The sequence below is a fragment of the Rhinichthys klamathensis genome, unplaced genomic scaffold, assembly GCF_029890125.1.
Source record: "Rhinichthys klamathensis goyatoka isolate OS25496 unplaced genomic scaffold, OSU_Roscu_1.1 h1tg000029l_1, whole genome shotgun sequence".
NCBI classification, from domain to species: Eukaryota; Metazoa; Chordata; class Actinopteri; order Cypriniformes; family Leuciscidae; genus Rhinichthys; species Rhinichthys klamathensis.
This window is the reverse complement of record NW_026606579.1, coordinates 3,932,673-3,946,782: the sequence shown is the minus strand read 5'-3', so window position 1 is coordinate 3,946,782 and position 14,110 is coordinate 3,932,673. Positions and strand designations below refer to the sequence as shown.

At 40.3% G+C, this 14,110-nt stretch overlaps 1 protein-coding gene across 29 annotated transcripts in view; it reads left to right on the top strand.

The window, feature by feature from the left end:
* The window catches only part of plekha5 (pleckstrin homology domain containing, family A member 5), a 143,023-nt gene that overhangs the window by 105,433 nt on the left and 23,480 nt on the right, over positions 1 to 14,110 (top strand). For 18 of the 29 annotated variants that reach the window (XM_056245317.1, XM_056245332.1, XM_056245331.1 and 15 more), the window contains 7 exons: positions 347 to 467; positions 1,398 to 1,502; positions 3,457 to 3,529; positions 4,730 to 4,762; positions 6,196 to 6,296; positions 7,694 to 7,809; positions 9,708 to 10,622. In XM_056245317.1, the coding sequence (XP_056101292.1) occupies positions 347 to 467; positions 1,398 to 1,502; positions 3,457 to 3,529; positions 4,730 to 4,762; positions 6,196 to 6,296; positions 7,694 to 7,809; positions 9,708 to 10,622 (1,464 nt within the window). Of the gene's footprint in view, positions 1 to 346; positions 468 to 1,397; positions 1,503 to 3,456; positions 3,530 to 4,729; positions 4,763 to 6,195; positions 6,297 to 6,460; positions 6,552 to 7,666; positions 7,810 to 9,707; positions 10,623 to 14,110 lie in introns of those variants that run through there. The other 11 variants (XM_056245342.1, XM_056245341.1, XM_056245330.1 and 8 more) reach the window with 2 other exon arrangements.

The window sequence follows — 14,110 nt, the reverse complement described above, 5'->3', positions numbered from 1 at the left end:
TTAAATCATGACATAAAGCGCATCTAAGCTTCTAAAGGTCGCTGTAGTGACGCAATGACTTTACCAGTTGGCAAATAGCTCTTTTTGTTCAGAAGGTGGGACTTATTCCACAATATTTTATATCGAGTTAATATTGCATTTCTCATTTGCTTCCGTTGTGAGTTACTTTGCTGTAAAAGCATTTGAATAAATAATTGTCTGTGGTAAAAGACAGCATGCAATAGTTAAAATAAACGACCCAGAATATTCCTACAGGTCTGAATTATGTGCAAAGAAGATTAATTTTTGATGTTCCTCCTCTTTTCTTCCCCTGCATCTCTCCTTCTTTCTTCTTCTCCTCTTCCAGACCAGCGACCAAAGCACCAGAGGCCGAGAAGAAAGAACGTCCAACCAGCACCATGAGCGAAGCGTCGAACTACACGGGCGGCTCAGACTACACCACACATCCCAGCAGTCCCACAACCAGAGTGAGCCACACACACTATCTCACTGACCTTGGCCTAGTTCCAGCGTGACAGATTGGACTGTCCCATCATGCATCAATAGCATCTTGACCAATTAGTGTCCTCATTACTGGACATTTGCTTCATTGTCTTTGCTTGAGTTGATATAGAGTATAATAAAAATGCAATAATGTGTTAGGATGGGCATCTAGTTAGATATCCATCTCAAGCGAGCATTGCAGATATTTTAAGCGCATTCAGTACATTTGATTCACATCTTGTTTTTCCATCCTGCATTTTTAATGCATACACATATATGGATGGAAACTCTGCCTTTAAGAGTTTCCTAAACCTCATTATTCAAGTCTTTCAAAATACTACTCAACTAGTCATTCAGACAACTTACAATATCCCTAAACTCTTTATAACATAAAAACACCCAAACAAGATCAACAATTCATGAATGGATGTGGCTTGGATTATTTCTCAAATAAATAAATGAATATGCATACAAATACATAAACGCATAAATTCGGAAGAAATGTTAGTTTGACCCGGGAGATGCTAAGATGATGAAATGAGACAAATTTTTTTATTCTAATGATTTATTATCATTATAAACAATTGAAGTCCAGAGATCAGCGACTTGCTGGTCTGTATGATTGTGTCTCATCAGAGCGAGATGAATGACAGATAAACTCGCAGATTCCACAGATTGTTATTGTGTTGTCCATGTGTTTTGGCTTCTGTTAAGACACTTTTTAACCTTCTAAGGGTTCGTAAGTGCCGTCGATTCATAATGCATGCCTTGCACTCGTTTTCTCAGCTCCACTAAACGACTTCACTAGTAAGTTGTAATTATTTACAACTCAATCACTGAATAATGTATACAGGCAAGCTCGAGTCCTCGGAAGTGTCATTTCTCCGAATAATCTCCTCTTGCGCTGTTTGCAGCCATCCAGGTCCTCAAAGAAAGTCCACAACTTTGGGAAGAGGTCCAACTCAATCAGGAGGAACCCCAATGCTCCGGTGGTGAAAAACGGCTGGCTTTACAAACAGGTGTGTGACTCCAGCATCTTTGGCCCCATTTACACTGCATGGTTCAAGTGACCCAAATCCGATTTTTTCCTCTCATGTGTGGCACAGATCGGATATGACCCATGAACGTGTAAGCAGAAAAAAACGCATGGATTCCGATTTTCTCAGATCGGATTCAGGCCTCACTCATATGTGGTAATAAATCGGATATGAATCGGATACGTGCATTTGCGTGTGCCATGTAAGCAGACAAATCGGATATTCCCCAGTAAATGCGAGTCGTACATCTTTAAAAAAGTGATGTCGACTCAGGTGGACACCACCAACTGAGATCACATGACTTATTATAGGTGCGATGGAGGACGAAGGATACACACAGTGGAGCAATGTGGAGGTTTCGTGTCTTTTGAGTGTGTGGGGCGAAGAGACTGTGCAGGCAAAAATGCAGGGTTGTTACAGAAATAAATCCGTGTTTGAAGAAATTTCACGAGATATGGGGAGGCACGGTTTTAAGCGCTCGTGGCTACAGTGCCACCGTAAGATAAAAAGCTTAATGACTTTTAAAAATATTGTGGAAAGCAAAACACTGGATAATTTTATTCGCATCTGCATCCATTGTATTTTTTCGTGCTGTTTTACTTCCTTTTCCGGGTCAGAACGTCTACATTTGGTGGTTTCAGCAGTGTATAGTGTAAATGCAAAAATCGGATACGGGTCACTTTTAAAAGATAATGTAAGCGGGTCGTCAAAAAAATCGGATATAGTCAGAAAATCGGATTTGGGCATCAAGACCTGCAGTGTAAATGCAGCCTTACATGCGCACAGGAGAATCTCGTGTAAAAATCAACAGGAAAAAAGTACATGTTTTTTGCATTTTTACATTGTTTTCATGACATTTATGCACATTCAGTCTCATTACAAAAAACTAAAGTATCAATTATCCCATTTCATTTTATTTTATTTTATAAAATCAGTTTTGCATTACGGTAATGATATGCATTTCCATGGGACTCTATAAAAAATATATAGCATCATAGAAATAATTTTTGCATTATAACATTATTTGCATGACATTTAAGCACATTCAGACATAATCTCATTAAAAAAATTAAGTATCAGTCAAAAATATAATTTATTAAATGTAATTATATATATATATATATATATATATATATAAGAATAATGTTGTTTTGCATTATGGTAATGATATGCATGTTACACTAATGTACTTCCAGAGTGCATACCGAGGTAAATGTTATCAGTTTAACTTTTTTATTTTACTTACTTTTTGAGTTATTTTGTTGCTGATGGTCATGTTTTCTGAGATTTGACTGCACTTAAAAGCTTATCCATCATAAGTTTCAATCAGAGCTTCATCTGCCTGTGTTTTTACGCAGTACATGCACGACTCCCTAGGCACATTTGTGCTTTTGCATCATATTTTTCAAAAGCGCTTCACATAAAAGGCAGAGTGAAATAAACACACAAAGCGCTACGGCCGCATCAGTAACTTCATGTTGTCTTTGTGTGTGTGATCGCTGCGCCAGCGCTCCTTTGAAAGCAGTGTGTTTCCACGAAAAACACGGCTTCAGAGGTGGTCTCTCCCCTTCCCCAAACATCCTCCATCAAAGCTGCTCCCGCAGCACAAGCAAAATCGTCAGGCTTTGTTGTCGAAATTAAAATTTACATGCTTACACGGTGCAAAGATTAACACAACAAACAGTAAAACACGAGGGAGGAATATGAATATGATTCATGCCACAAATAAAATGAGTCGCCTTAAAAAAGAGATGAGTTTGTGCTCTGGAGAACCGCAGCAATTTAACTCAACATAATTATGAGACCGAAGCAAAGATATTTGGTGGTGTCTCAGGAAAATAAGCAAGCATTGGAATGGGCGGGGCTCTCCATGATGCACTGTGATTGGTTGGCTGGTTTGATTGACAGTTGTTGTGCTGCTTCTGGACTTTTGCAGGACAGTACCGGGATGAAGATGTGGAAGAAGAGATGGTTCGTGCTGTGTGACATGTGCCTCTTCTACTACAGAGGTGAGTCGAGCGGCTTCATTTGCATTGTTTGTGCGGTAGGATTAATGCTCCAACGTAGTTTCTGTTGACTTATGCCACTATATGATCAAGTGGCACACTTGCACTGCTATCTATGGGTTTTACGTGGTATATTTTTCAAATCATAGCACTGTTAACAAGGCAATAATGCTGAATGAGTGGTTGCTTATGCTAATACTGTAACCAGAACTTTATATGAGCAGTAACAGGGAAATGATTTGCAATTTAATGATTTCGATTCACTAATGATTCAGTTAACAGTTCTAGTGTTTATAGTCAAGTATTCTATTTAACAAACACTCATATTCAGCGAGAAAGGAAGGGAGGCAAAACAGTCCGAGTCCAAATGTGTCTCATTGGACGTGTTCTGCTGCATGCTGAAGTCTCCTGAGGACACGCTCCTAGATCTCCATAAATTGTGCAATTAACCAGTCCGGCAGTGCAATCAGATCGCTCTTTCATGACCGGGACCATGAGGGTCGAGGCTGTTTATTGGCTGACGGAGAAGACAGAGGATTTCGAACTACGCAGCAGACGTGGTCAGACTGCACAGAGCTCTCTCAGTCTGTTCATATCATCCGTCTTTCTGTGGGTCTGTATCGGCGGGTCAGATGAAATGTTGCTCAAGAAGACCGGTGTGGATGTCATTGATGAAGTACTGAATGCCCTGACCACCGAGGAGGGCAGGATCACTGACGCCTCCTGTCTGTACCAGCTGGTACTGCACACGGTCATGATGCACTAGTTCAGTGTTTCCCAATCCTGCTCCTGGAGGACCCCCAACACTGCACGTTTTCTCAGTCTCCCTAATCAAACACACCTGATTCAACTCATCAGCTCATTATCACATATATCCCCATGTGATAATGAGCTGATGAGTTGAATCAGGTGTGTTTGATTAGGGAGACTGAGAAAACGTGCAGTTTTCAGGAAGGTATTGGGAAGTTCACTGGTTTTGGTCTGTTGCCAAGGTAAAACCCCCGTATTATGTAAGGGATGTGATACCTAATCACACATGGAGTCTCTACAGATTTTTGTTTACTTTTATTTTCACTTAGAAATTCACATAATTTTTTTTAATATTTCCCTGTTTTTACTGAATCTTTTTGATCAAATAAATGCAGCCTTGGTAAACAAAAGAGACTTCTTTCAAAAAATAATATCTGCATTTATGTTCAACAGAAGAAAGAACTTCATGCATGTATAGACTTGACGGTGAGTAAATAATGATAGAACTTTCTTTTTTGGGTGAACTATCCCTTTAAGGAACCATAATTGTTCTTTACAACTCTAATCCTAATGACTGCGGTTCAATTTCTGTAAAAAAATCTATGGAATTGTTTGTGGAATTATGCGTTGGATGAGATTTTGAGAAGAATTGTTAGAGCTGTGTAGTTCTAATATCCGGCTCTGAACTTACACTAGGCTTTGATTTTTTTTGTATCAGTATGTGGTTTCCCTGAAGCTGCCACGCTGAGTCTGATCTTGACAAGAGAATTGAAAATCTCTCCGTGTTTGTTTGTTCGTCTCGCTGCTGTCAGTGGTTCAGCGCGGTTTCTGCAGTGAGCCACCGGCGGGTTTCCTTCAGCAACAACACACAGGAGTTCTGAACACCGCCTCACCGATCTGAGCCGCTCACAGCGTGTGGGATGTTTCCAGAACACACTGATGGATGCAAAAACTTGCTCCATGTAACTTTTTTAAAAGACGATAGCAACACATGGTGGTGAAGCATCATTACATTGCCCATATTTCGGGTTAGGGATTCAAAAATCTGCCTAACACTAATTATGCAACAGTTGATAGTATATATTTGTGACTGTCTTTATGAGTGAGTTATTCATTTACTCAATCGGTTCCTTCAAAAACACTGGTTCATTTGGAAAAAAACTGCATTTTAGGGTCAATCATTGAATTCCTCACTCAACCGATTCGATTCATTCAAGAACGACACAAGTGTCTTGTGAGTGATTCATTGAACCAATCTTTCAGCAGATTCATTCAAACACACCGTTCCACTCGTTGAAACACATTCATGGAGATGTGCTATGGTAGTTTTTCTTTTGACTTTGGAAGTATTTTCATTGATTGACAGACAAATTAGTTGGTTGCAAGTTGCTCAGTATTAACTTCTGGTTTATTGAACTGTTGTATAACGGCAATATCATTAACAATTGCAGTTGATCTGAAATGATCTGAAATATCACCTTACAGATGATAAAATGACGAGTTTTGCAAGTTTTATGTGATTGTTGGAAGTAATAAAGGGCATAATGGCCGTGAAAAGTCTTGCGCTTCTGGAAGCTGGTGATGGGAACGTGCTGTTTTCTGCATTATTACGATAACAGTAACTGTTAACACAGCTGTCACTCTGAATTGACTCCGTCGGCAAGCAACTCTTGAAAGATTCGTTGCAGTCTGCAATCAAAACGATAGAGTTCACAGTCGAGAACAGTCACAACCTCATTGACATGCTCGAATGCACACAGCCCTGCAGTTTTCCCATCAGCCCCGCTAGACTGTCTGTTTACCAACACCCCTGCCGAAATAAACACTCAGTCATGGCTTCGGCTGCAAATGTAACAAGTTCCCTGGCTGACGTCTAATATATGCTAATGTTCACTACGTCTCTCTCTTTGTGTCTTCAGATGAGAAAGAAGAAGGAATCTTGGGAAGTATCCTCCTGCCCAGCTTCCACATTTCCATGCTGTCCGTGGACGACCACATAAGCAGGAAATACGCCTTCAAGGTCAGAGACACATTCAGAATCCTTCGAACATGGCCATATTTGAAATGTTAATGTGATGGGCAGGTGGATGGACCGGTGAAGAAAAGATGAAATACTTGAGTTTTATTTGCCGATTAGTGCAGATATTTTCATGTCGACTCTTTTTTTTTTTTTTTTTGATCTTATTCTCTCTCTCACAATGGTGCGGCTTGTTCTCTGTGAGGCTTCATGAACTCGAGCGTCAACATGTTTACCGGATGGAGCTTTGCTAATACGGTAGGTATTGAGTCCGCACAATGACACATTAACATACCTCACCGCATTAACCAGGAACGCCTAAATCTGTTCGTTATCTAGACCTTAACTGTAGGTGCGTCCCAATTTTGCATTCGTATGCACTATTCTATGCCTGTTTGTAGTATAAATAATACTAGTAGTTTTTTCACTGAAAAATTCCAAAAAGAAAAAAGTGCACATTAAATACCAGGATGATCATGGATTGGATCCATTTATAAGACAATCTTCAGAGGTTATTTTTGCGATCAAATACTAACCCATATTTGACTTATTATAATAGAACATTACATATTTCTTTAATGAACTCATTAACAAATAATCCAGTACTGTTGCTTTATATATACAATACATATACAAGTATGAATTTTGAGACAGGTTTTCCCATCTAAAATTATACAACCCATTGCCTTCATGCAGTTAATCAATAATATTGGTTTGTTTGGCCTTTTTCATGTTATAGCTGATATCCCGAAACATCAGCGCATCTCTAATCATAAGTGATAATATCAAAGATTTGCCAAATAAAATATTGGATGCACTCTTAAAAATAGTTCCAAATGTGTGTTTTTTTAGTGTGAAGAATTTAAAAATGAAAAAAAAAAAAAATCCAAGGAATCTTTTTCCACTCTAAAGAACCTTTTTTGGAATGGAAATATTCCATGGATGTTAAAGGTTCTTAATAGAACCATTGATGCCAATAAAGAACCTTTATTTTTAAGAGTGCATCTAATTGAAATGTAATTTGTGTCTGCTTTAGGAGGAAGCTGCTTATGTAGATTGAGGCATCTCACTAGGGTCTCACTAGTTCTGGTTAACTATTCCAAAGAGCTCAGCGCTTCGTTCGTCGAAGCTTCTATAAACTGTTGTGAAAGATGAGTTTGAGTATCCAGACAAAAGCTGTCAGAGTGAAGCAGTCAGACACACTCCTGAGAGGCTCTGAACGATGGGGGTCTGTCAACTCAAACCCTCCTGACGAAGATCTGCTCACTTCAGAAAGACTGCTCCAGCATTATTGCATTTTGTGCCACTGACATCATCTAGGACACAAGGCAGTTGTTTATTTATATTCATTGTCTGCTCTTTTTTTCCCCCAGGTTGCTCTGTTGGTTTCTCACAACTAGGCGACGCATCCAAACATGCGCACATACTATTTCAGCACCGACACAGCCAAAGATATGGAGTCCTGGATGAAGGTTATGACGGACGCGGCAATGGTCCACACCGAGCCAATCAGAAGGTAAGAAGAACACATCTGATTGAAATCCATGGTGTATCACTTCATTGACATTTACAGCTATTTGTTTGTTTGTTTTTCCAGGTTAAGAATAAGTACAAAAAGCAACAACAACAATAAAATTGAATACCAATAATAATAAAGCAATGTAGTTAATAATTTAAAAATATCTTCTTTATGGTCAGTAATATCATTATTAATGTCAAAATGTTACTTATCATCAGGTTTAATGAGAGAACACTTAAATGAGTTTGATTCAGAACATTTTGTATGTCAGAAAGTCAGCATTTTTAAGTACAATCATTACGAAATGGCTTAAAGACGTTATAAATGGGAAACATTGAATGGTCCACATTGAACCACAAAAACATTGCACCATGGCTTTGTAGACTTATTTTTTCTATTTATCTTGAACTTTTTATGTCGTTAACTTGTCTTTGTTGACCTGCCTCAGTAGAAACTTCAGTGTTTCGTCTTTGCTCTTAGCACTCTTTATCACAGCGCTTTTGTCGTATCTTTTTGAGGAAAGCTGTCGAGTTTCTAGACAAGAGCCTCTTCCATCCCGAGAGAGTCTCACAAGCACAGATTTTCACAGATTTCTAAGTGCAGTGGATGTTTTTGAGACTTTGTTTCAGTGCAGCTTTTAGCACAATCACAGATGCCAAAGAAATCTCTCAGACTTAAACATTTGCTTTTTTGTTTTTTACTAAAATTGCTTTTTGGCAATTGGATCACAGCTGTGATGAACCGTTTTCATAGAAAAAAAGTGGCTTTTATTAATGGAAACGCATGTTTGGTCAAAAAGTGTGTGACTGTTTCGTTGGAGTGTTGCTCTGTATCCGTAATCTTTGTGAAAGCTTCTTGGCGTAGACATTACAGTGGATGTTTTTGTGATAGGCACAGAAACTAGATGTAAAACAAAGAGTTAGATCCACCAGACCATTGCTTTTAATATTACTGCTCCCCAATATTAAACTTCAGGTAAGGAAAGGAGAGGCATTCTGTTACTTTACTAATTGTTCAGACTTAAGATGTTCACGTGGCGGATGATAAAAGAGGCAGAGATAACAGAAGTGTGCTTTACAAACCATACAAGACAATAAAATCAAATAAGTAACCCTTCAAACACGCTTATGCAACAACCCTAGCATAAATTATCATAATTTGGGGCTTTTTTTGGAAAATATTGGTAAACAATTTGTGAATCACAGTATGTAAATTATTTTGAATAAATTGTCTAGTCAAGTGACAGACCAAGTAAAGATTTAATTGGTTATCTGTGCTCATATATTGTGCATTTAGAGCAGTTTAATTGCTTGTTTCGTCTTTTTTCTTTTAAAGTGCCCCTATTATGCTATTTTAAAGGATCTTAGTTTTGTTTTGGAGTCTCCTACAATAGGTTTACATGCATCCAAGGTCAAAAAACACTTCAATTTACTCATAACATACATTGCAGAATCACCTGTTTTCTCACAGCGTCTGAACGGTTTGATCAAGGATTCAGTCTCTCTAAACCCCACCTTTCCGAGAGCTTCCTCTGCTCTGATTGGTCAGATGACCCAGTCTGTTGTGATTGGTCGACTTCTTACAGCGCATTGGAAACAAAACTACATAGGATCGAGCAATAAGTAAGACTGGAATTACTGATGACTCGTTTCAGTTCAGAATCGGTTCTTTCGTTTGGAGACAATAACTCCATTTGTCTGCTCTTTGACCTTTTACATTCACAAAAAGCTACTGTATATCACACACTACATGAAAGGTAATATCCAAAGAAGCATGAATGTTGTGACTTTCTCTCACTTGCTTTTCCCCTCCCTCTCTCTCTCTCTCTCTCTCTCTCTCTCTCTCTCTCTCTCTCTCTCTCTCTCTCTCACACACTCTTTCTCTCTTATCTGCAGGCTTGAGAAGGTAAAGGTTGACCCACGCAGCCCTCAGGAGATGAACAACATGCTGAATCACCGAGTCCTGACCCGACCTGAGATCCAAAACAATGAGAGAAACCGCGAGACTCACCGCCAGGAGGAGAAGAAGCAGAAACCCGTGGACAAGCAGCCCTGCATCCAAAAAGACAAAGAGAGCAGGAGTAGCGTGCAGAAAGATGAAGAGCGATACACCCTCCAGAGAGAGACAGACAACTACGCTCTGCACAAAGAAGCTCAGAGACTCGCTCTGCAGAAGGACGGCGACCGCTACATGTTGCAGAAGGACGTGGAGAAATACGTCCTCCAGAAAGACGGAGACAAATTCGCCGTCCACAAAGATGGAGAGAAGTACCTACTCCAGAAAGACGGGCAGAAGTACACACTACACAAGGACGGAGATAAGTACACGCTTCAGAGGGACGCGCCACCTAAAGACGCCGAGAAGATCCCACAGAAAGATGGAAGGTATTCTCTCACGCTCCCGAGGGAAGGAGATAGGCATAAAGACCCGGAGAAACCCGTCCCACCCCCTCGGGAGGGTGAGAAATACGGTTTCCAGAAAGAGGGCACTGTGGAGCGACCGCTCACTAAGATCAACAGCATCAAACTCCAGCCGGCTCAAGCGGCGGCCATCGCTTTGGCCGTCTCGTCCTCCAGGCAGATCCAGAGCGCCGGATCCGGACAGTACATGCCGTCCCAGGTCAACGGTTCCGGGGAACGAGGAGGAGACCGAAGCCCCGGAGACATGAGCAACACGATGCCCCCGAGGACGCCGGTCCCGCCACAGCCGGCAGAACCCGAGAGATCTCTGAGCAGAACCAGCTCCATGCAGCAGCTGGAGCAGTGGGTCCGTACGCACCGCACACGGGCCCCGGACGATGACACCCGGAGGTGAGGAAGCACGGTTTACACTCTCAATATCAAATATAGATTTATTTGATTTAAATATTATATATATTAACCTCACTCGACACACTTGAGTCTGCCGACGACAACAGGGCAAATGGAGGAGTGAAAAAACGTTCACTTTGACGCGTTCAGTTTAAACAGCTCGTTTACGTCTCGGATCCTAGCGTCAGAAACTGTATTGGATCTGACAGCAGCTGCATCTCAAACCGTGAATGATTTCATAATGCTTTGTCTGAAAATGGCGGTTTTATATGGATATTATGTTTTTAAAACACTTACTCGCGTGCAATAGCGAGCGGGCGTTGATACTGTTTCCTATGCAATGATGTAACAGTGGCCGTTTACTGACAAGCCTTAAAGCTGCCGTCGGCAACATTTTTTTTGATCATATTCAGTGAAATCGACACTATAATCCGACAGAACAACATAAATAAAGTGGTTTTAGAAAAAAACCCGAGCTTCTAACTCCACCTGGAGCTTGTTATTTGTTTTGCAAAAATCCACAGCTCCCGGATCATCGGGTCCAATCAGCGCAGGGGGGTGTGAGATCTGACTGTCAATCACAGATCGGGCACACGCCACCCCTCGCGCACGTTACAATCACATGCACACGCCGGAAGTTCGCGCAGTAACGAAGAGTGATGGCGGAAAATCAAGTAAGCTCATTTAGAGTATAAATGACGTTAGCAATTGCAATCTATCGGTAGATTAGCCAGGACAGCATACCTCCAAATACTCCATGGTGTTGATGGATGCTGATGAGACGGGCGCGCTCACTGAAAATCTGGTGCACACGCACTGACGAGCATGAACATGATGGGAGGGTATCCGTTGATAGTGGGGGAGGGGCATAAGAGTTGTAAACATTCAAAATTTTGCCTAAGTCCACTCAATCTGCCGGACTTGCCGACTGCAGCTTTAAAGTAGCCAACCCTTAAAAATCTATGATTTCAGACAGAGGTTCAGAATGAAGGTTGAAAATAATAGTTTTCACACACACATTTTTTTTGTCAAAAAAACTTTATTAACACAAGTGAACCTCAAAGAACAGTAAAATAAAAAATCCATGTCACCCCTTTAAATGAGCATTTTGTAGTTTTTAAGGTGTAGTGCATAATGTTTAGGGGTTTTTTGTAGGTTGTAATATGTTTTATTTGTAAACTAACTATTTTGTAGTTCATAATGTTTATTTTGTAAAATGAGTATTTGATAGTTTAAGTGTGCATTGTGTAGTTTGTAATGTGCATAGTTATGTATGTTTCCCAAACTAAACACATTACGAACTACACAATACATGCTCTACTAGCTGTACAATATGCACTTTACAAACTTACAAAATACTGTGAGTGCATATAAAGTTGTATTTTTGTACCCTCCGTCTGTCTGTCAGAAACTGGACAAACACTGGATTCATGCATCATTCTGTCTCTCTGAAGCATCAGCCGTGCCAGAGAGCAGCAGAACACAGCGTTTCTTCTCCCACTCTCAGTCCCCTGACACATGAGGTCTGCACCAAACTCCAGCGTCTGCAGGCAGTGTTCCTCCATGAGCTCTTTATCATGAGCGAACAGATATTTTTACCTCTGCCCGGTCTCACTGCCTCCGCCGCCCGAGCCGAGAGGATGAAGCTGGTTATGTGGGAGCCGCTCCCGCTGTCAGGTGCCATCCTCCGTTTAGCCCTGCAGTCGACGCGCGTTTGCTTCGCTTGTCTCGTCCTCCTCTCCTCAGATGAATAAGTCATGGAGCTTTATGCTCAAGCACCACGAAAATTTGTCTCAAAGTGGATCAGAGCTGCTGTCAGCGCAGGAAGAGGAACAGGAAGGCGAGCGAGGAGAGAGAACGGCGGCGTGTGTTTGCGTTATTTAAGATGCTGATTCATGCTCATTATCAAAAGGCATTGGCGAAGCGTGTCTCTGCTCTCTTTAATATTTTTGCAACTTATGCACATATCGCAATGCTTGTTTAGGCTGCTGTCAGGCTTATTTTTGACAGTTGGTCTTTGCATATGCACGTCTTGTCCAATCACAAACTTTCTTTCCAAACTCTCAGCATGCTGCGATTGGTCTGTTTATTTATTTATTTTTGTAATGCAGATGACTGAATTTTAGGTTATTTAACGTTACCAACACTCAAGATTCAGGATGCAATTGATTGCAGCAGACACAGACAAAAAAATCAACCACATTTGTAAGCTAAATCATTTTATTTTAGATGAACATTTTGAAAAAATGCTTTGAGCCGATGTGCAGCACTATAAATTATGTCAGGGATTACACTTTAGATTAGGGTCCAATTCTCACTATTAACTAAATGTTAATATATATAATATATTAGTTTTAAACGTTGCATTTAGTTTGTTAATAAATTCATATTTTTAAATATATTATATGATATTAGAATATTTTAAATGTTTTTTTCTTAGTTTCACATTTGTTTGTCGTTTTGCATATTGTAATTATAGTTAGAGTATTATATTTAATTTTAGAGTAAAATGGACAAAAAAATTTAATTATGAAATTGAAAAACATTGAATAAATGAAAAAGATATTTCCATCAAAAGACAAAAAACAATGAGTATTTAATATATAAATAGTATGTTTATCTGGCACATTGGATGTATCCATATTTGATGGTTAATGCTGCCAGCATTGTTCACTATGGTAAAAAATTTAGTTGGTCTTCTACATCCAGCCAACATGGTTTGGAGCTTCTCGTCTTAGAATAGAGCAAATAGAGACGTGACTTTTGTGGTTTGTGAATTTTGGCACTCTGAGCTCTTTATTGATTTCTACTCTGTCAATACAAGGGTGTGCAAGCCAAACATTTTAATGGTGCCTATAAAAATGCCAGGGAACCGAAGCCGAAATCGCCAGCTCCTGGAAGAGTAGTGCTCGTAACTCTCCCTCAGTACAGTCTTCTGAAACTCCACTCGCTCTCAGTCTTCCCATCTGTTTTCCTGCGTTCCCTGTTGATGATGCATGTATGCTGTAATTATTTCAGAGCGATCGGCAGATGACAAGTGAAAATTAGAGACGGTTAATGATCAGCCGGAGTCAAAGGTGAAGGCTTTTGTGGAGGGAGCAGCACTGTGACGAGTATAAGCACGACTCTTTTATCATAATATGAATGAGTTCGTGTTTAAAGGGGTCCTATTGTGCTCTTTTTCAAAATCTTGATTTGGTTTTTGGGCTCTACTAGAACAGGTTTTCATGCTTGAATGTTCAAAAACATTATTTTCCTCATATTCTCCATTGTTGCGGCTCCTCTCTTCCCAGTCTGTCAGTAACGCTCTGTTTACTTCCTGTCTCTATGAAGCCCCGCCTTCTGAAAAGCACACTGTGCTCTGATTGGTCGGCTGGATCAGTGTGTTGTGATTGGTCAAACGCTTCGAGTGTGTTTTTGGAAATGTCCCGCCCCTTACCATAACCGCCAGTTTAACACACTACTAACTAACTCAACCAGGCCCCGCC